At 41.2% G+C, this 21,127-nt stretch overlaps 1 protein-coding gene across 11 annotated transcripts in view; it reads left to right on the forward strand.

Annotated features, from left to right (window-relative positions):
* LOC121545828 (homeobox protein Hox-C10a) overlaps positions 1 to 20,626 on the forward strand; it is a 78,516-nt gene extending 57,890 nt beyond the window's left edge. For 6 of the 11 annotated variants that reach the window (XM_041856674.1, XM_041856676.1, XM_041856675.1 and 3 more), the window contains 2 exons: positions 16,888 to 17,569; positions 19,179 to 20,626. In XM_041856674.1, the coding sequence (XP_041712608.1) occupies positions 17,125 to 17,569; positions 19,179 to 19,879 (1,146 nt within the window). In that variant the 5' untranslated portion in view covers positions 16,888 to 17,124 and the 3' untranslated portion in view covers positions 19,880 to 20,626. Of the gene's footprint in view, positions 1 to 455; positions 584 to 16,887; positions 17,570 to 19,178 lie in introns of those variants that run through there. The other 5 variants (XM_045209458.1, XM_041856679.2, XM_041856678.2 and 2 more) reach the window with 4 other exon arrangements.
* Positions 20,627 to 21,127: the final 501 nt, after the last annotated feature.

Here is a 21,127-nt window from a genome sequence, read left to right on the forward strand (position 1 = left end):
AGGGCCCGTTTTCCCAAAAGCATCTTAAGGATGATTATGAACTTAGCCATAAGATGCTTTGGGAAACCGGCCTCTTGACAGTTGAGAGAATGTGTAGCTACTCCACAGTCTCAGCATCCCTCCAATCTCTTTCTAAAACCTGTCGCCTCCATGTCGCGAGGCTGAAAAGGTACTTTATTAAAGTTTGGGACGAACCGCGAGAAGGCCGAGTTCAGTCGGAGGGCACATTTTCTGTCCCATTAGGTCCGTTTTAGCCGGGATGACCGACCTTTGCAACCCCTGTGACCTGACTGGCTCTCTATACGTGTACCTTCTGTGTGTGCCCTCGTAGGTCGTTCCCGGTCCTTGCGTGGCCTCGTCAGTGCGTTGGCCTTTGTGGGTTTTTCTGCTCCGGGCCTATTGAGGGGCCGGTGGAAGGGCACCTCTGAATGTGTTGCTCTTTTGTTGCTCTCAGTGGTGACCCGAGAGTGCGGTGAACTGTCGGCCACTTCTCTTCCATTGTGTAGGACCTAGCCCCCTTGGACATCTTACACATTTGAGGGACTTCCAAGTGGTGACTTTGGAGCTTCTGATCCGTATGCATGTGAGTGTTACACCTACTCATGTCGAATGCATTATTACAATTTATAGAATTATACATAGGGGGGAAAAAATTTGTGAAATGCATCCATCTTGGTGCATAACAGCTTCAATATCATTACGGGTAAACGTTACTTTTGGAATAAATATTATATTGAAAAATATGTAGGCTACGTTTATGTGGACATTTGCTCCTGCATTATATGCCTAAATTAACCATTTAAAATGTGTTTCAATCCAAGGCATGTATTTGATTCATGCTCCCCAAAATAAAAAACGTTCTTAAGTCAGTTAATCACAAAATTAAATCCATATGGTAATAGCGTGATTCTATGAACAACCATGAACGAAAGCATTGATTTACAAAACTGATTCTGCAAGAGATCGGTCCAGACATCTAGCCTAATTTGAGCCTATACTATTTAGTCTATATTTTAATACCTCCCTTGATAAATCTCAAATAGTGACAATATTATACAAAAATTAACGTCTTCAACTTGTGGGCATTCATGGAGACAGTGATAGGATGCTCCACCAGGATAGGACTGTATCCCCCAATATATTCGATGGACGACGTTCTGAGGTGAATGGTCTAGTAGTGCACTGTGCAGGTGTGTGAAGTTACACAGGCATATTGTGTATTTTATTAGAAGGTTTTGTACCTCATGTAGCCTAAACCTCTCTTTACAGTTCACTGATTTACTGCGTACTGGTCTGCTACGATCTGTCGTCGAAGTGGGCCTACGAATACATTGATTAAACCCTCTCACACCTCGACAGCATGCATCACACTCAGTAGAGATGCTTCAACCTGTGCTGGTTAGATGTGATATGTGTGTGTATGTGTTAGGTATAAATGTGTACATATAAACGAGAATGGTGACTTGTAATTACACCAATGTTTAACAATATTTAGATAATTGAGGTTCAACAGGACCTCTTACAATTATTCGACACTGAAACGGTTTTAAAATGTCGTGTGATCATAACATACAATTAACGATTTTAGATATAGGCCTATGGCTTGATTTGCCCCTAAAATATATATCAAACCCATACAGTTATTGTGGTCCATGGCACAAATATCTTGTAGCAAACAGGAAGCTTACGCACAACCGTTCTGTAAGCGATGAATACCTTTCACGTGCTATAGAATAGTAATTGTACCATTTATCAGCATCTACGTATAGCTACCTCACCTGACCTTAGGTGCCCTGAAGATATTTGAGAATAGGGGTTGCACAGAGGTTATGTGTGACAATACGTTTATTTTCACATTGTCCAATATTATTTGAGTAAACACAATCAGCAAAAAAATTAAACATTATTGTTTTACATCTGGTTGTAATTTCAATTAATTCATTGGACTTTGCCTATAGGGTACTCCAATAGGCCGAGGATGCAAAAAAAATGTACAATACACGGTCATTGAAATAAAATGTTATTGATACAGCACAGAAATTATGGAGGAAATGTACTTTTAAAAGTTTTTTTCTTATGACTTAAACAATAGAAGCTGTCTCATCACAGACCTTAGCTGCAACCTAGTGTATATTCAACTTGATTTGAAAGCTTACTTAAGAGTTATAGCTTTCTATCAAATCTAAATTTTAATGTAATTACAAAGAATGCTAGTTTTAAAGTAGATTATATAGCTAGATACTGGAAATATGAATAATTCTGAAAGCAATTACGCACTAAAATAATTCTGAAAGCAATTACGCACTAGTTCAGATGTAATGTTTTATTTGTAGCTACAGGCTAAGACCAGTCTTTTCAGAATGATTTTGTATTTGTTTAATTGTTTGTAATTTATTTAAATTGGTATGATGAATTCCCAAAAAGTAAATAAAGAATATGTTGCATTTTGTACAAATGGAGCCTATATTTTTGGAGTGTAGGCCTAATGATTTGATAGCATTCCTGCAAAAGATAAGCCATTGTGAATCTTGTCTCTTCAAAGTCTTTAGAGAGTATTGAGAATGTTTCTCTCCGTATGATTCCGGGGAATCCAGGCGAACATTCCACTCTAGAACGTTGATTTATGGCAGGCCTCTGGCAAGGCATCCTTCTCTCTCTCAGTCTCTTGGCGGACAGAACAACGAAAATAAACTTGTTAAAAGAAGTGGAAAGCATGTAACGAAATCATATATCCAAAATAAAAAAAAATAAAAAAACAGTTAAGATGATCATCGGTGCATATTTGTAGATTTAAATTAGTAAATGGCTATGGCTACCAAAACATCTCCCCTTTGTTCAAGATGAGTGTCTTCTTCAACCAATTTGGTTTTTAACGAAAGGTCTGACTCCAGAGTATTGTGATGGGGATGGTGTAGTCTGTTTATACGGCAGTCATGGCAGCTGCATAAAGGCGCTGAGTTGAAACAGGGGTCACGTCCCATGTTCCAGTGATAGGGGAAATAGGGCTGCTCGCTCTCACATTGACCAGAGGAAAGGAGGGTGTGTCATACGTCTGTAAATCTAGTGTGTCCGTTCACCTCCAGAAGAGGGGCAGATGCACCATGTCTGGCCTGTGTGCTTATGGGCATCTGTGTGTGTGTGTGTGTGTGTGTGTGTGTGTGTGTGTGTGTGTGTGTGTGTGTGTGTGTGTGTGTGTGTGTGTGTGTGTGTGTGTGTGTGTGTGTGTGAATTATTTACAAGTAGAAAAGTTGCCATCCAAGGCTCAATATTATAAAATTATAGGCACTTGAAAGTTGTCAATACAATTAAGGTTATTCCTTTATAAACATCATAACATAGGCTACATTTAACAATTGTAATTAGGCCTACTGCAGTTACTTATAAAGCATTTATAGATATTATTTAACATAAATAGCATTTTACATGGTGGACTCAACCTTCTCACGGTTTTACTCATTTGACTTCAGATTCGTTTCTCCAAACGTCAAATTTAGAAGTTAAAGGTTAATGTTTGAGATAGGGTTAAATAAAAAATACAATAAAATGAGTGTCTACCACTGGGATTGGACACGCAACCTTCTTATCCGAAGTCATGGGATTACGTCCATCCACCACCCCTGTCCACAACACCAGGCCTACTTGATGGTAATAGAACTCCATGTTGCCCCTAGTGGCCGGTTTCGAAGGCATGTATGTACGTCTTCAGGACATGGACAGACGTCCAATTTCGAAGTCAATATTGAACAATCTGCCTGGGTGGACAACAAGGTTGCATTTGCTGAGCGTAGGCTAAAATGGATTTCAGTAGGATCAAAACTATGGCATTATTGCAGAACTCGATGGGTCCAATTGCATTGTAGCAGATACAGGAATCATGAAAATGTTCCATTAAAACTGTAGTATATTGCACCACCTGGAAATGTAGGGAATAATGAGACTGTACTGCTCAGATGGAAAATTGTAACAGTGCACTGCAGTATACTGTGTAGGTATATTGTGTTTTTATCATGTGTTTTGAGAAATGGAATATAACAGTTTTATAAGTTATATAAGCCTACAGTTGAAACGTATTGACAGTGAATCAATCAAAAAATACTACGTAAAATATAACTTCCATCGGTGCTAGAGATTGGAGGTCATTAGGCCATGGCCCATAAAGTGGATGATGTTATTGTAACAATATTTCACTCCCAGAAGCACTCTTCTGAAAGGACTGGATGTTCAGTTTATGGTATAGGCCCTAGAGAGGGAGATACAACTGAAAAGTAACTGAAAAGTAGTGTTTTATGAACCAAAAATGTTAAAGGGAGATTAAAGAACCCTTTACTAAAAAAGGTTCTACAGTGCCTTCAAAAAGTATTCATACCCCTTGACCTATTCTACATTTTGTTGGTATTTGTTATGGGGTACACACAATACCCCATAATGGCAAAGTTAAAACATGTTCACATTTTTTTGGGGGGGGGAAATTAAATACAGAAATATCTCATTTACATAAGTATTCACACCCCTGAGTCAATAGATGTTAGAATCACCTTTGGCAGCAATTACAGCCGTGGGTCTTTCTAGGTAAGTCTCTTAGAGCTTTGCACACCTGGATTGTACAATATTTGGGCATTATTATTTTTTATAATTCTTCAAGCTGTCAAGTTGGTTGTTGATTATTGCTAGATTTTCATGCCGATTTAAGTCAAAAGTTTAACTAGGCCACTCAGGAACATTCAAAGTCGTCTTGGTAAACAACTCCAGTGTATATTTGACCTTGTGTTTTATGTTAATGTCCTGCTGAAAGGTGAATTTGTCTCCCAGTGTCTGTTGAAAAGCAGACTGAACCAGGTTTTCCTCTAGGATTTTGCCTGTGCTTAGCTCTATTCCATTTATTTTGATCCTAAAAGAAACTCCCTAGTCCTTGCTGATGACAAGCATACCCATAACATGATGCAGCCACCACCATGCTGGAAAATATGGAAAGTGGTACTCAGTGATGTGATGTGTTGGATTTGCCCCAAACATTTCTTTGCCACATTTTTTGCAGTTTTACTTTAGTGCCTTATTGCAAACATGATGCATGTTTTGGAATATTTTTAGTTTGTACAGGCTTCCTTCTTTTCACTCTGTCATTTAGGTTAGTATGGTGGAGTAACTGCAATGTTGTTGATCCATCCTCAGTTTTCTCTTATCATAGCCATTAAACTCTGTAACTGTTTTAAAGTCAACATTGGCCTCATGGTGAAATCCCTGAGCAGTTAGGAAAGACACCTGTATCTTTGTAGTGACTGGGTGTATTGATACACCATCCAAAGTGTAATTAATAACTTCACCATGCTCAGAATTTTTTTTTTTACTCATCTACCAATTGGTGCCCTTTGCGAGGCATTGGAAAACCTCCCTGGTCTTTGTGGTTGAATCTGTGTTTGATATTCACTGCTTGACTGAGGGACCTCACAGATAATTTCCATGCAACTTATCATGTGACTTGTTAAGCAAATGTTTACTCCTGAACTTATTTAGGCTTGCCATAACAAAGGAGTTGAATACTTATTGACCCACAACATCATGTGGAAAAAGTCAAGGGGTGAGAATACTTTCTGAATCCACTGGTGAAGGCGAAGAACCTTGAGGGTTCTATCCCTACCCTAGAGTGTAATGGGGATTTTTAGAAATCAACAGCTAACAAAAGCTAATCCAGTCACATCAAACTCTGAAATGACAGCCTACATTCCCTTTTAATTTGTTTTCCATTGACATTTATATCCATATTAATGATGCAGCTGCATGACTTCGCCTGGTCAGAAAAATGGCTAGCTGACGTCTGACACGTTAGCTCTCTATCTACGGCAAGGGGAAGATCATCTAATTCATACTTTGCAACATTTTTGCTGAGGTCTGAGCGGAAAACAGCAAGGTTCAAACAGCCCTGTGCTGTTGCAAACTAAATGCTAGCTAGAAGCAAGAGGAAATAATGTGTTTAATAAAAGCATACACATACAAAGTTACAGACGCACACATATCATAACCTCCCCTGTTAGTGTAATGATGAGAAGTTAGCATGTCTTGGGGGTATGATATTTGTTCATCTGCAACTTTCTCACTCATAAATTCACAATTAATTCAGGGCTATCCGTAATTATGGTAGCATCCACATGAATGTAGAAGTGTTTAGAAACATATTATATTCTTATTTACAATAAAAGTGACTGCAGAATGACATGTAAGGGGGTAATCAACAAGAGCCTATGTGTTCTTTACACAACGGGCGGGTCTAATCCTGAATGCTGATTGGTTAAAACCGCATTCCAGTCAGTGTCTATTCCACAAGTTACCATCGGCAAAATCTATTACTTTAAAATGCCTATTTACTCTGTTCTATCTGACTGCGCAATCCACTGTCTCATCAGCCCAGCAAAGCAATTTATAAACTTGATCTCCACTATAAAAAGCATCTAGACATTATCTCACATTTTTTTTAGTCTAACATTTAGTTTTCAACAGCGGAGATTTGTATAAACCTTGCTGTCTGTCTCTCAGACATTTGCAACGTTGTTTCAATATCCAAATTCGATCTCCAGCTGTCCCATAGTAATGAAGGTGTCGGGAGTCGGGACAAGACAGACAGGCAGTGATTCTCAGCCAATCGAAATCATGAATCAGCTGGCATCATTTTTATGGATATACACTACCAGTCAAAAGTTTGGACACACCTACTCATTCAAGAGTTTTTCTTTATTTTTACTATTTTTTACATTGTAGAATAATAGTGAAACTATGAAATAACACATATGGAATAATATGGTAACCAAAAAAGTGTTATATTTGAGATTCTTCAAATAGCCACCCTTTGCCTTGATGACAGCTTTGCACACTCTTGGCATTCTTTCAACCCGCTTCATGAGGTAGTCACCTGAAATGCATTTCAATTAACAGGTGTGCCTTCTTAAAAATGTATTTCCTTCTTAATGTGTTTGAGCCAATCAGTTGTGTTGTGACAAGGCAGCCCAAATAAATGCTTCACAGAGTTCAAGTCACAGACACATCTCAACATCAACTGTTCAGAGGGAACTGTGTGAATCAGTCTTTCATAGTAGAATTGCTGCAAAGAAACCACTACTAAAGGACACCAATAATAAGAAGAGACCTGCTTGGGCCAAGAAACACGAGCAATGGACATTAGACAGGTGGAAATGTGTCCTTTGGTCTGCAGTCCAAATTGGAGATTTTTGGTTCCAACCGCTGTGTCTTTGTGAGACGGGGTGTGGGTGAACGGATGATCTCCGCATGTGTAGTTCCCACCGTGAAGCATGGAGGAGGAGGTGTTATGGTGTGGGGGTGCTTTGCTGCAGACACTGTCTGTGATTTATTTAGAATTCAAGGCACACTTAACCAGCATGGCTACCACAGCATTCTGCAGCGATACGCCATCCCATCTGGTTTGGGCTTAGTGGGACAATAATTTGTTTTTGAACAGGACAATGACCCAACACACCTCCAGGCTGTGTGAGTTAGTCTATTCCTAGAAACATTGAACCGCTGTAGCTTACAACAATTATAGTTTCTGAGGTGGAAGTTGGGAGAGTTATATTTGGGAGTTGTGCTGAGGGAGGCCCCGCTCTCTCCTTTCCCAGATGTTTAGTTCATTTCATTCCGATCTCCTCTGCATTATTGTAGCCATTTGCTGAAGCCTGTCAACTATGCCTCTGCCCATCCCTGTTCTCTCCTCTCCGCACAGGCTACACAAACGCCTCACACCGCGTGGCTGCTGCCTCTCCAACCTGGTGGTCCCTGCACGCACCACCCACCTGGAGTTCCAGGTCTCAGGCAGCCTCTGGAACTGCCGTTCTGCTGCCAACAAGGCAGACTTCATCCCAGCCTATGCTACCCTCCAGTCCCTCGACTTCTTGGCGCTGACGGAAACATGGATTATCACTGAAAACAATGCTACTCCTACTGCTCTCTCCTCGTCTGACCATGTGTTCTCGCATACCCCGAGAGCATCTGGTCAGCGGGGTGGTGGCACAGGAATCCTCATCTCTCCCAAGTGGACATTCTCAATTTTTCCCCTAACCCATCTGTCTATCTCCTCATTTGAATTCCATGCTGTCACAGTCACTAGCCCATTTAAGCTTAAAATCCTTGTCATCTATCGCCCTCCAGGTTCCCTTGGAGAGTTCATCAATGAGCTTGACGCCTTGATAAGTTCCTTTCCTGAGGATGGCTCACCCCTCACAGTTCTGGGGGATTTCAACCTCCCTACGTCTACATTTGACTCATTTCTCTCTGCCTCCTTCTTTCCACTCCTCTCCTCTTTTGACCTCACCCCTCTCACCGTCCCCCTACTCACAAGGCAGGCAATACGCTTGACCTCATCTTTACTAGATGCTGTTCTTCTACTAATCTCACTGCAACTCCCCTCCATGTCTCCGACCACTACTTTGTATCCTTTTCTCTCTCGCTCTCCTCCAACACTACTCACTCTGCCCCTACACAGATGGTAATGCGCCGTCGCAACCTTCGCTCTCTCTCTCCCGCTACTCTCTCCTCTTCCATCCTATCATCTCTTCCCTCTGCTCAATCCTTCTCCCTCCAATCTCCTGATTCTGCCTCCTCAACCCTCCTCTCCTCCCTTTCTGCATCCTTTGACTCTCTATGTCCCCTATCCTCCCGGCCGGCTCGGTCCTCCCCTCCAGCTCCGTGGCTTGATGACTCATTGCGAGCTCACAGAACAGAGCTCCGGGCAGCTGAGCGGATATGGAAGAAAACTAGACTCCCTGCGGACCTGGCATCTTTTCACTCCCTCCTCTCTACATTTTCTTCATCTGTTTCTGCTGCTAAGGCCACTTTCTACCACGCTAAATTCCAAGCATCTGCCTCTAACCCTAGGGAAGCTCTTTGCCACATTCTCCTCCCTGCTGAATCCCCCCCTCCTCCCTCTCTGTGGATGACTTCGTCAACCACTTTGAAAAGAAGCTTGACGACATCCGATCCTCGTTTGTTAAGTCAAATGACACTGCTGGTCCTGCTCACACTGCCCTACCCTATGCTTTGACTTCTTTCTCCCCTCTCTCTCCAGATAAAATCTTGCGACTTGTGACTGCAGGCCGCCCAACAACCTGCCCGCTTGACCCTATCCCCTCCTCTCTTCTCCAGACCATCTCCGGTGACCTTCTCCCCTACCTCACCTCGCTGATCAACTCATCCTTGACCGCTGGCTATGTCCCTTCCGTCTTCAAGAGAGCGAGAGTTGCACCCCTTCTCAAAAAACCAACACTCGATCCCTCTGATGTCAACAACTACAGACCAGTATCCCTTCTTTCTTTTCTCTCCAAAACTATTAAGCGTGCCGTCTTTAGCCAACTCTCTTGCTATCTCTCTCAGAATGACCTTCTTGATCCAAACCAGTCAGGTTTCAAGACTGGTCACTCAACTGAGACTGCTCTTCTCTGTGTCACGGAGGCTCTCCGCACTACTAAAGCTAACTCTCTCTCCTCTGCTCTTGTCCTTCTAGACCTGTCTGCTGCCTTTGATACTGTGAACCATCAGATACTTCTCTCCACCCTCTCCGAGCTGGGCATCTCCGGTGCGGCTCACTCTTGGATTGCGTCCTACCAGACCGGTCGCTCCTACCAAGTGGCGTGGCGAGAAGCTGTCTCCGCACCACGTGCTCTCACCACTGGTGTCCCCCAGGGCTCAGTTCTAGGCCCTCTCCTTTTCTCGCTATACACCAAGTCACTTGGCTCTGTCATATCCTCACATGGCCTCTCCTATCATTGCTACGCTGACGACACACAACTAATCTTCTCCTTTCCCCCTTCTGATAACCAGGTGGCGAATCGCATCTCTGCATGTCTGGCAGACATATCAGTATGGATGACGGATCACCACCTCAAGCTGAACCTTGGCAAGACGGAGCTGCTCTTCCTCCCGGGGAAGGACTGCCTGTTCCATGATCTCGCCATCACGGTTGACAACTCCATTGTGTCCTCCTCCCAGAGTGCGAAGAGCCTTGGCGTGACCCTGGACAACACCCTGTCGTTCTCCGCTAACATCAAGGCGGTGACCCGATCCTGTAGGTTCATGCTCTACAACATTCGGAGAGTACGACCCTGCCTTACACAGGAAGCGGCACAGGTCCTAATCCAGGCACTTGTCATCTCCCGTCTGGATTACTGCAACTCGCTGTTGGCTGGGCTCCCTGCCTGTGCCATTAAACCCCTACAACTCATCCAGAATGCCGCAGCCCGTCTGGTGTTCAACCTTCCCAAGTTCTCACACGTCACCCCCTCCTCCGCACACTCCACTGGCTTCCAGTTGAAGCTCGCATCTGTTACAAGACCATGGTGCTTGCCTATGGAGCTGTGAGGGGAACGGCACCTCCGTACCTTCAGGCTCTGATCAGTCCCTACACCCAAACGAGGGCATTGCGTTCATCCACCTCTGGCCTGCTGGCTCCCCTTCCTCTGCGGAAGCATAGTTCCCGCTCAGCCCAGTCAAAACTGTTCGCTGCTCTGGCACCCCAATGGTGGAACAAGCCCCCTCACGACGCCAGGACAGCGGAGTCACTCACCACCTTCCGGAGACATTTGAAACCCCACCTCTTTAAGGAATACCTGGGATAGGATAAAGTAATCCTTCTATCCCTCCCTAAATAAATAAATAATAATAATAATAATAATAATAATAATGTAAAGTGGTTATCCCACTGGCTATAAGGTGAATGCACCAATTTGTAAGTCGCTCTGGATAAGAGCGTCTGCTAAATGACGTAAATGTAAATGTAAATGTAATGTAAGGGCTATTTTACCAAGAAGGAGTGATGGAGTGCTGCATCAGATGACCTGTCCTCCACAATCCCCCGACCTCAACCCAATTGGGATGAGTCGGACAGCAGAGTGAAGGAAAAGCAGCCAACAAGTGCTCAGCATATGTGGGAACTCCTTCAAGACTGTTGGAAATGCATTCCAGGTGAAGCTGGGTGAGAGAATGCCAAGTGTGTTCAAAGCTGTCATAAAGGCAAACGGTGGCTATTTGAAGAATCTCAAATATAAAATATATTTTGATTTGTTTAAAACTTTTTTGGTTACTACATGATTCCATGTGTGTTATTTCATAGTTTTGATGTCTTCACTATTATTCTACAATGTAGAAAACAGTAAAAAAAAAAAAAATAATAATCCCTTGAATGAGTAGGTGTGTCCAAACTTTTGACTGGTACTGTATATACAAATAAATTTCAATTGAAAAAAGTTAAAACGAAACGAGGTGCAACTAGTTTGCAGTCTTTCCAGCTTCAGTTTGAAGTGATTGTGTTAGCTGTGTTGTTGGCTAGTTCCTCTAAACAACAGTGTCCTGATGAGTGAGCACATTTTCTATGCCAGGCGAAATCGCGCCTCATTAGCTCATTGTTATGGATGTATCCAAATAAATGTAACTAGAAAACAGCTGAAACAAAGCAAATGTGGCTGCTTTTCGTTATTCTGGCTGCCCTTTTTGACGTGACTGTAAGTTAGCCATAGTTGGCTAGCTAGCAAGCAAGGGATAAGAACGTTGCCAGCGAGTATGGCAATGGGACATTTAGAACGAACAACTGGGTCGATAGATACAGAACAAAAAGACTGAACGACTGGGTCGCGTCTCTATCAACCAAGCTATGCATTCTATGGAAAACAATGACACGATGTGAAAGGTGTGTTCCACGACGCGCTGGAGTTGCATTATTTTCCAAAGAACGCATAGAGCCCCGAGTTGATTATCCCTTACTTATTTATCATTAATCTGAAACACAACCAAAACAAACAGCAAATTAATCCAAGTGAGTAAAGTCAAAAGCTTCCTGTAGTCATTGCGTGCTAGGAATACAGGACCAAATATATACATTTTGGCTACTTTAATACAGAAAGTGCTGTAATTTCGAAACAGTTCACCTGATATGGATGAAAATACCCTCAAATTAATGCTGACAGTCTGCACTTTAACTTCAGTCATTGTATAATTTAAAATCCAAAGTGCTGGAGTACAGAGCCAAAACAACAACAAAAAATGGCACTGTCCCAATACTTTTGGAGCTCACTGTATATGAAGCCAAAGTCATATGATAAACTATAGTCTAGATAAATAAAGTTGAAAAGTTATTATAATTTGAGCACGTTTATAAGCTAGCTAGCTAACTAAACAGAAAAAGCCAGGCTACTTTAATTCATCACTTTACAAGCTAGCCAGCTAACTCTTTCAAATGAATTTATTTTTTTATGCCAAATAGAGCAGCCTGACATTAGCAATTAGCTAATTGTTTCTTTTATTTCAGTATTTCAGTGTGGGGTCAATTGAGGGGGCTAGCCTGTGTTTCATGAAACCATTAGAAAGAAGACTGTTGCTGACTGAGAGGTGGCATGTATAAATTATTTATAATAAATTATGTATAATAAGTCCTGCTGATGCAATAGCCTAGTTATTCATTACATTACTTTTAACACACTATGTATGTTTTGCTCAGTCTGGCAGTAACCCAGAACTATCAGAGGCAGAGGATCCCTATTTCAGCTGCTGCTTACAACAACTGCATGTACATTGTCCTTCTACATCATAATAATTATGTCTGCATAGCATTTTGACTTCATTTTGGCAGATTAACTCATGTTTAGTTCTGAAGATTAACTCATGTTTAGTTCTGAAGATTAACTCATGTTTAGTTCTGAAGATTAACTCATGTCTAGTTCTGAAGATTAACTAATGTTTAGTTCTGAAGATTAACTCATGTTTAGTTCTGAAGATTAACTCATGTTTAGTTCTGAAGATTAACTCATGTCTAGTTCTGAAGATTAACTCATGTCTAGTTCTGAAGATTAACTCATGTTTAGTTCTGAAGATTAACCCATGTTTAGTTCTGAAGATTAACTCATGTTTAGTTCTGAAGATTAACTCGTGTTTTAGCACCTGTTTTCTTCTTCTCTGTAAATGAGTCAAGCAGGTAGCCCAGCGACAAAGAGTTGGACCTATGGCAGGAGTTGGTCCTTTGGCTGAAAGGTGGCTGGTTCAAATCCCGGGCTGGGCGCTGATTAAAAACGGGCAGAATTGATCTGACAACTGTAGGGATGCTGGGTTTACATCCTCAAAACAACACGATAACCATCCAGGGGAGCTGCTTGAACCTGTGCTCATCTCAACTGTATGTGAGGTCTGCTGTTTGTGGGGTTGAGAACGGAGCAGAAGACACATTTCGGTTGTTCACTCTAACTAATGGATATTGTATTGTAAAGAAGTCAGCCACAGTTCGTTCAAACAAAAAAGATGCCTGCCTGGCCATCAGTACATATTTCCAAACTATGTTTGCATATAATGACAATACATTCTAAAAACTATGATGGTATACTTTCGTGCTTTATTTAATTGTTTATTAAATTATATTCTTAGCTCAAAATATTACTATTTAATGGTAGTAGCCATAATTCATAAATGGCACCATGCAGGGTTCTATATGGAACCGTTTTGTTTCAGTGATGAAGAACCTATAGGGTTCTGATCAAAGAACCCTATAAAATGATCCTACATAGAACTTTTAGGGGTTCCATATATGAACCAAGCGATAGAACCCTTTTTGGTTCTATAAGGAACCGTTTTTTCTAAGTGTATTGCATGGAAATGGCCTATTCATATAGGTCAAGACATTAACACGTGTTTTGGGAAGAAAGGAAATTGACAATGTGTGTCTTACTTTTCCTCATGTATGAAGTGTGCAGTGTGCAGCAAAGTCTCCGGTCGTTTCATTTTACTCTGCATTGTTTACAGCAATACAGGGCACCGAGGCAATAAATCTCCCGGGTGCTCTGCGGAGACAGGTCCATCTGTATGCACCGTTTTAACCGACAACATCCTCTGCCCATTAACGCCCTTCCACGAGCTCTCTGTCTCCTCTTATCTGCCCGACTCGAGCTCTGTCCGCCGAAAATACATTAGCAGTTCCATTTCTTTTACATTTTCAGTCATTCAGCAGACGCTCTTATCCAGAGCGACTTACAGTTTGTTAGTGCATACATTTTTCATACTGGCCCTGCGTGGGAATCGAACACACAATCAAATAATGTATGCACTCACTAACTGTAAGTCGCTCTGGATAAGAGTGTCTGCTAAATGACTAAAATGTAAATGTAAGAGAGTGCAGACCGTGAGGGGGAATTGTAAAAGGGGTTGACACACAGAGGGACTGTTGGGCGCTTTTGTGCAGACAGAGAAAAATGATTTATTGCCACTTGGGCGGTTCAACCAGAGTTCACGGAGAATTGTGGTGTAGGCGCGTGGAGGAGCTAAATTATGTTCTTGCTGAGATAGTATATCACAGATTCTATTATATCTCCAATACAGCCGAGTGAGTGTGTTCAACGGTTTGAAGCAAAGAAAACAAACGGAATTGAATTACTTTACTCTCATTTCTCACCTCCAGCTCAAATTAGTGCCTGATGTTACAGGTATACAATATGATGATGGTAATAATAATAATGTTATCCTCATAATTATCCTAATCCTAATAGTGTACTGAGTATATATGTAGCCTATACATCGAAATTGATCATGGCTGAGGGAAATGAAAAACTGCATTAAATGCATATGAACCTCAAATAGGCCTATTCAGTTCACTTATTAGTATGTGTATACCAGGTTGGAACGAATGTTCTCGCATTCACGGCACACTCCAACCAAGTCATATTTAGTGTAGCCTAAATGGCACCAATGCCAAACCTGTTATGTGCATACTGAATGCCTCTATCTGACTAGCTCTGTGACAGCAACTCAATGAACTCTAAATAACAAATCGTTCTTAAAACAAGATTGATTTGGGAAGAACAATTGGGAAGGGTAAGGGCACGAGGCGTGTCTTCTGATAAGCCCCCTCTAATGAACGCACTATAACTTGCCTGTTTAATTGTGCATAGTATACTAGGCATACCAGTTCCAAATGTAATGGCCAGAGGTAGCCTATTTTAATGTAGGCCTAATATGGTAAATACATGCGAATACTTGATGACAGCTTTGCACACTTTGTACACGTCTTATTGTTAACGTTTATGAGATGGCCTTCTTATTCGTCCCAATCTATATGTTTCTGAAAAGGCTATATTCTCTCTCATCACTCTCAGGCTGTGAACATGCCTAGAACACTCGATTTAGCTGAAATTCAAGTGGAGTATTTTGTTTGTCCTGATTATCACATGCGTACTCTCCATGAACATTTGATGCTGCTGGAAATCCTATCTCTGCCCCGCATGCTATTCTTGTTGATCTATTTTTCTAAATGATCCCGTCAAATGTCCTTTAATCGTTTCAGCCTACAATATTGAGAACAAGATATGTTCATGTTTATGTTAAAATAACTTATTGGAGTGAGTGTATGAAGTGTGAATGGAGGATATTAATCAGGAAGTGAGGCTGCCCTTGTGGCGGGGCTAGGAAGAGGGTAAACGGAAGAGGGATTAAATCAGAGTGGTGCTGTGGAGATGCTGGGTCGTCCCGGCTAGGTGATCTAGAGTGCACCATCCGTCACTGTGCTGCTGGAAGACATCTATGGAGGATTCTATTCAACAGATTTGTTGTATTATATTACAGAAATACTAGTGAAAATATATGATTGTAGGCTTAGAATCAAATAAACATTTTGAGATAATAACATCCTTAATCCACATACACTTTAAAGTCTACCAGAGCCCTATCTCTACATGGCTCTGCTATAGACCACGCTAATTTGGATGGGGTATTTATAGCTAGCTATATAGTCTATTTTTAATTACAATATTTACATTGGCCTAAATATTATTGCAATATCACACCTCCAAGTTAAATTACTAACAAGTTCCTGAAGTCCAGAGGCTATTGCTTTGGTATTAGCGTTGAGTTCGTATAACGTCCAGTAGCCCAGCCAGTCACTTGTCTCCCTCTTTGTCTGCCCTCCATACACACGGGTTTTAGCAATCGAAAAATACTCTGTAATATGAATGTTGCTTGGCAGAGCAAAACACATCCACGTGGATATTGATTAGTAATAGCAGGTAGCCAGACATTTGAGGTAAAATACTATTATTTTCTATATTATTTTGTGATATTCTCATTCTCTTTGTGTGGCAATGATTGTCAAAACCCTTTGTTTGACCACTCCCATTGACTCTATTCGAATCTATTCGAAATCCTTTATCTAACTAGATAAATAAGTGCACTTAACTTGGATAGTTTCCTCACTGCGTGTATTAGTATACAACCACTACAAACTGAATGCATAATCACAAGCAAATATAATAAAATAAATAGACAGAAGTAGAGTTTTAAGCGCAAGCTTTGTATATCCGGAGGAATACCATTCACAATAGTTGGTCATCATTTTTAATATAGTAATAACATTTCAACAAACAGCACACTCATATTACAATAACACATTCACGAAAATTACACATTTAGTCAAACGTGATTTTTTATATCTTGTAATAGCATTGATATTATCCAAGTAGGCTAACACATCACTTATTCAAATAGGCTACTTAATAGTTTCCAACAAGGAGCATTGATATAACCTACCAGGAAAGTTTAAAAAACGAAGCAACATTCATTGCGCTGGATTTCCATTCGAATATCTTCCCACATCTGGTACTCTGTAAATAAAAAAGTAATAGATATTTAGTTCCAAATGATGCGTTCAGTGGGTGGCTCTTCCCCCCACCCCCCACCCCCTCTCTCTCACTCTCTCTCTCTCTCTCTCTCTCTCTCTCTCTATCTCTCTCTCTCTCTCTCTCTCTCTCTCTCTCTCTCTCTCTCGCTCTCTCCATCTTCCCATCTCTCGCTTTCTAAAACTGCATACATGCACTGCTAGTCCTCTCTTACTTTCATATTCTAATTAGTTGTTTTCATCCATAGGTGAAGAAACGCATGCTTATTGCAATGCTGCCTGAAGAATCGGAGCGGGTTCCTCCGGCTCCATTAAGTTCCTTTCCGACTGTTTGCAACTCCAGCCCGCGACTATTGGAGGACAGCCCCACGTGACTTCACGGTTTACCACTCTGGTAATATTATTCAATACAGTCTTAAAGCTTATTCAAAGTCTTCTGCATAAAGCTTTTACATTTACCTTCGTTGTAAAGCTATATATTTAACATGCAAAAGTGCATACCTTCCCAACTTTCAGGGCATACCCATAGTTCTATTTATCAGAGTGAATTTGATGAAGTGCACCCTGCTAGGTCTATGGACCAGCACCAGTCCCTTCTCCCATGTCATCTACAGGACAACACTGCAACCGAACCTGCTGAATACGACACCGGACACGTTGAAGGAGGCCACGCGCCACAATTCCGAGAGATTCCACTCTTCCAGCGTTCAGTCACCTCTTCTGCTTGTATCAGCTGTACGCCATACCCGACTGACCCGTTATGGGGCACCCCGGACCCGGTGGATACCCGCCATGCCAAGGGCAAAGCAGTCGCCAGAGGCAAGAGGTGCAGTGCATCCACCTACTTCCTCTCACCAAGGCATCTCTTCCCCTGGATGAGAGAAACTCGGCATGCCCCAAACCAGAGTGCATCTGACTCCAACGAATTAGGTAAATATAATATAATATTTTGTATATAGTACAGTGTCATAATGATGAATGTGCATATGACTGTCCATATTACTGTAGCCTATATTGCATTTACCTAGTCTTCAAACATATTTTATCAGAACATTGCACACCTTATAATTTTGGTGCCAAAAGGGCATTTGTGAGTTATGACTTGCTCACATGTTAACATAGGAATAATAAGTATTAGGCAATAATTACTGTTTGAACCTTTATTTACATAATTTAGTGTTTAGATGTTGCCTATAATTCTATTTTTATTGACCAGAATTATGCTATAGCTACACTCTTTGAAAAAAAGGTGCTATCTAGAACCTAAAAGGGTTCATCGGCTGTCACCACAGAAGAACCCTTTGAAGAACCCTTTTTGGTTCCAGGTAGAACTCTTTTGAGTTCCACGTAGAACTCTTTTTCACAGAGGGTTCTACATGGAACCCAAAATAGTTCTACCTGTAATCAAAAAGGGTTCTACCTGGAACCAAAAAGGGTTCTCCTACCCTCCTTTTATAAGAGTGTATATACACATACACATACACATGTTTGGTTACATTTGAAGACATTTGAATAATACGTTTGAACAACTCCTTATGTTAGTTATCAATTCTATCACACAAGATCATTTCCTCCTAAGTAGGTCAGATATTAAACCCTGAATACAGTTGCTACTGACAGGACTGTTGTGGCACATCTGACACTCTGAAGGTGGTTGTTTCCAGGTGTGGTCCCAAGGCACTCTTTAAGTGATTGAGTTGACAGGTACGCTACTGCCGTGTGTAGATTTGATTAATGCATATGTCAGATGATTCCCTTAGACCGTGTCTTTAGAAGGTGGGAACTTTCCCAAAACACCATCATCTGACACTAGCTGTAACTGTCCCTTGTTATGTCTCAGACACTTTAGGCCATGCCCTCAGCAAGGTTTAGATGTGTTGCTTTCTTAGGGCTGTTGGTAGTGGGACAGGTCTCTCTTGGGTTAGTCATAAACCCAAAGCAATTGATGCAATTAAGGAGAGAAGAAAGCTTTGAAATAAACACATGTAGCCCTTTCCTGCAGTCAATGACCAAAAGTGCCCTCTTTGGCTTCATGAGTGGAATGTTATTAATATTTTTCATAATTTCATAATTAATAAATATTATTTTTTCTTTATGACGAAAATCCGGGGTTTCTATGTCAAACAGTTTTGTTATATTTCAGTCTTCTGTGATGTATATAAAGTGTAATATTGGGATGCAAACTCAAATTTGAATACATTTCAACTCTATATCTGACATGGTACAGGTGTCTTCTTTTTTTAAGCCCATAACCATGTGTGTGAGGTGTATACTTTTGTTTCAAAGTAGATTTGTTTAAGACTACCAAGAATCACTCTCTGTGACCCTGATTTAGCCCACTGCAGTAAAAGGTTAATTGACTCCAGAAAAGACACCTTATCCCAGGACACTTTACAAGATTACTATTAGGATTCCTATGTCCCTCAGTTAAGCTTTTTCCCTTTTTATGCAAGCTAGGCAGAAGCTCGCCTGGGTGCACGCTCGCTCACTGACTTTTAATTGACTGCTCTTTTACATGTTCCTTTTGTCATTTCCCCAGGTGATTCAGTGTGCAGTCGTAACGAGGCTGGTGGTCTCCCAAGTAAAGGAAGAGATGTAGGGCGAGACGGAGACAGAGATAGAGGTAGAGACAGAGGGAGACGAGAGAGGACGGCATTCACCAGTACTCAGCTAGTGGAGCTAGAAAAGGAATTCCACTTCAGCCCCTACCTATGTCGACCCCGCAGGCTGGAGATGGCTGCAGGCCTGAGGCTCACCGACCGGCAGATCAAGATCTGGTTCCAGAACCGGCGCATGAAATACAAGAAGGATCATAAGGAGGACAGAGGGACAGAGACTGAGACACCATCACCATCCTGCTCTACCAGCCCAAGGTCCTCTGTTGGAGTTGGGTACTCAGGATTCAGAAGTGCTTGTCTGGTGAGAGGGACTAGATCTCCAAACCTTCTCTTCATGAATTATGATCGTACCCCTGCTTTGGGTTCTCACAGCAAGGCCAACACCAGTGAATGTTTATGTGTCACTCCCATGGACCTTCCCCATCTCACCACTGTAACTGCACCTGTCTCTGATAGTCTGCAGTCAGCCCTTACGGTTGTAGACAGCAGTTGTTTGTGCACAGGTCTCTCCAAACTCACCCCAGGGCACCTATCCTCTAATGTTGATAATGACATCAGTGCATATTTCAGATGTAGGGGATGCCTCTTAGACCTAGAACCTCATACACTTACTCACCTGTGAGAGTAGGCTTATGCCACAAGCCTGAACACCTAGACCTTCAGTAATATGTGTGTGTCTAGGTGGTCAATTCAATCAAACCAGCATTGTGGAGGCTAGCTTTCATTCAACTTTCTGATAGTGGCTCACTGAAGTAGGCAGACTTATTACCCATAGGGTATCCAGTATCCTTACAGGTTTCTAGTCCAAAAGCAACCACTACTGTCCCTTGTGTTGCTAGTACACCTTGTGGCAATATGTTATACACCTTGAGGTTTGATACATTACATAGATTGCATGTGTACAATTTATCTTTTGATATAATTGACATGATTTACATTAGCAATAAAATCATCAAAGACATTCTGCTACTGTTTTGCATGTTGAATGCATGTTTTGAACACATTATCAATCAATTTTGTATTTTCATGTGTCATATATAATTGGCTTGTGGTTGTTATCTATGTAAATCAGAGAGAAAATAATTTTACTTTGGCTGTAGGTGTTAGGCCATGTTTTGTGTTCTTATCATTAAATAGCGGTTAGTTTGTGTAAGTTGTGTAAGTGTGAAAACACAGAAGCATATGTTCATATTGAATGAGGTTCTATTTTTGTTATGTATGTATTTCTGTCAAGCTAGAATCCTTAATTAAAATGATAACAAAGTGAAACCCCACCCCAGTTTTGCGAAAAAGCTAAGGGATGGGGCTGGAGAAATGTAACCACTCTCAAATTCAAAGACAGCACTATGGATGCAAGGACTGACCATCCATGATTTCAAATGTATAGTTTTAACCATGTTTTGAGGCTATACAGTGTTTGTTTACATTTACGTTGTTTCCAAACATTGGAGTAAAACAAGCTTATATGTTGTGTTCTGATGGGGTATGACAGTTGAACTAAGCTCATGAGGCATTTATGAGTTATATTCTTCAAGAATCAATGGGTATATATCATTCATTTATAAGTCCAAAACTGGATGTAGAAACTAAGGATTCTAGCTTAAAAAAAAAGATGTATTTGATACTGTTCTTGATTAATGAGATGTTTAATAAATGCATTTGTGGAAAATCAATCTCTGTGGAATCATTATCTTTATTCATTTCTTATCAGAATGACTTCATTCTCCAACAGCATTTTATTGAGATTAAAGAGCGCATTCTACTTCTGGAAAACAGGTTTTGTAATGAAATTAGCCCATACTGTGGAATAGATTCAATAAAAACTCTGTGATATTATGTTTTCATGTTGCACAATCTCTGGGCACCACTT

The sequence above is a fragment of the Coregonus clupeaformis genome, chromosome 30, assembly GCF_020615455.1.
Source record: "Coregonus clupeaformis isolate EN_2021a chromosome 30, ASM2061545v1, whole genome shotgun sequence".
NCBI lineage: Eukaryota > Metazoa > Chordata > Actinopteri > Salmoniformes > Salmonidae > Coregonus > Coregonus clupeaformis.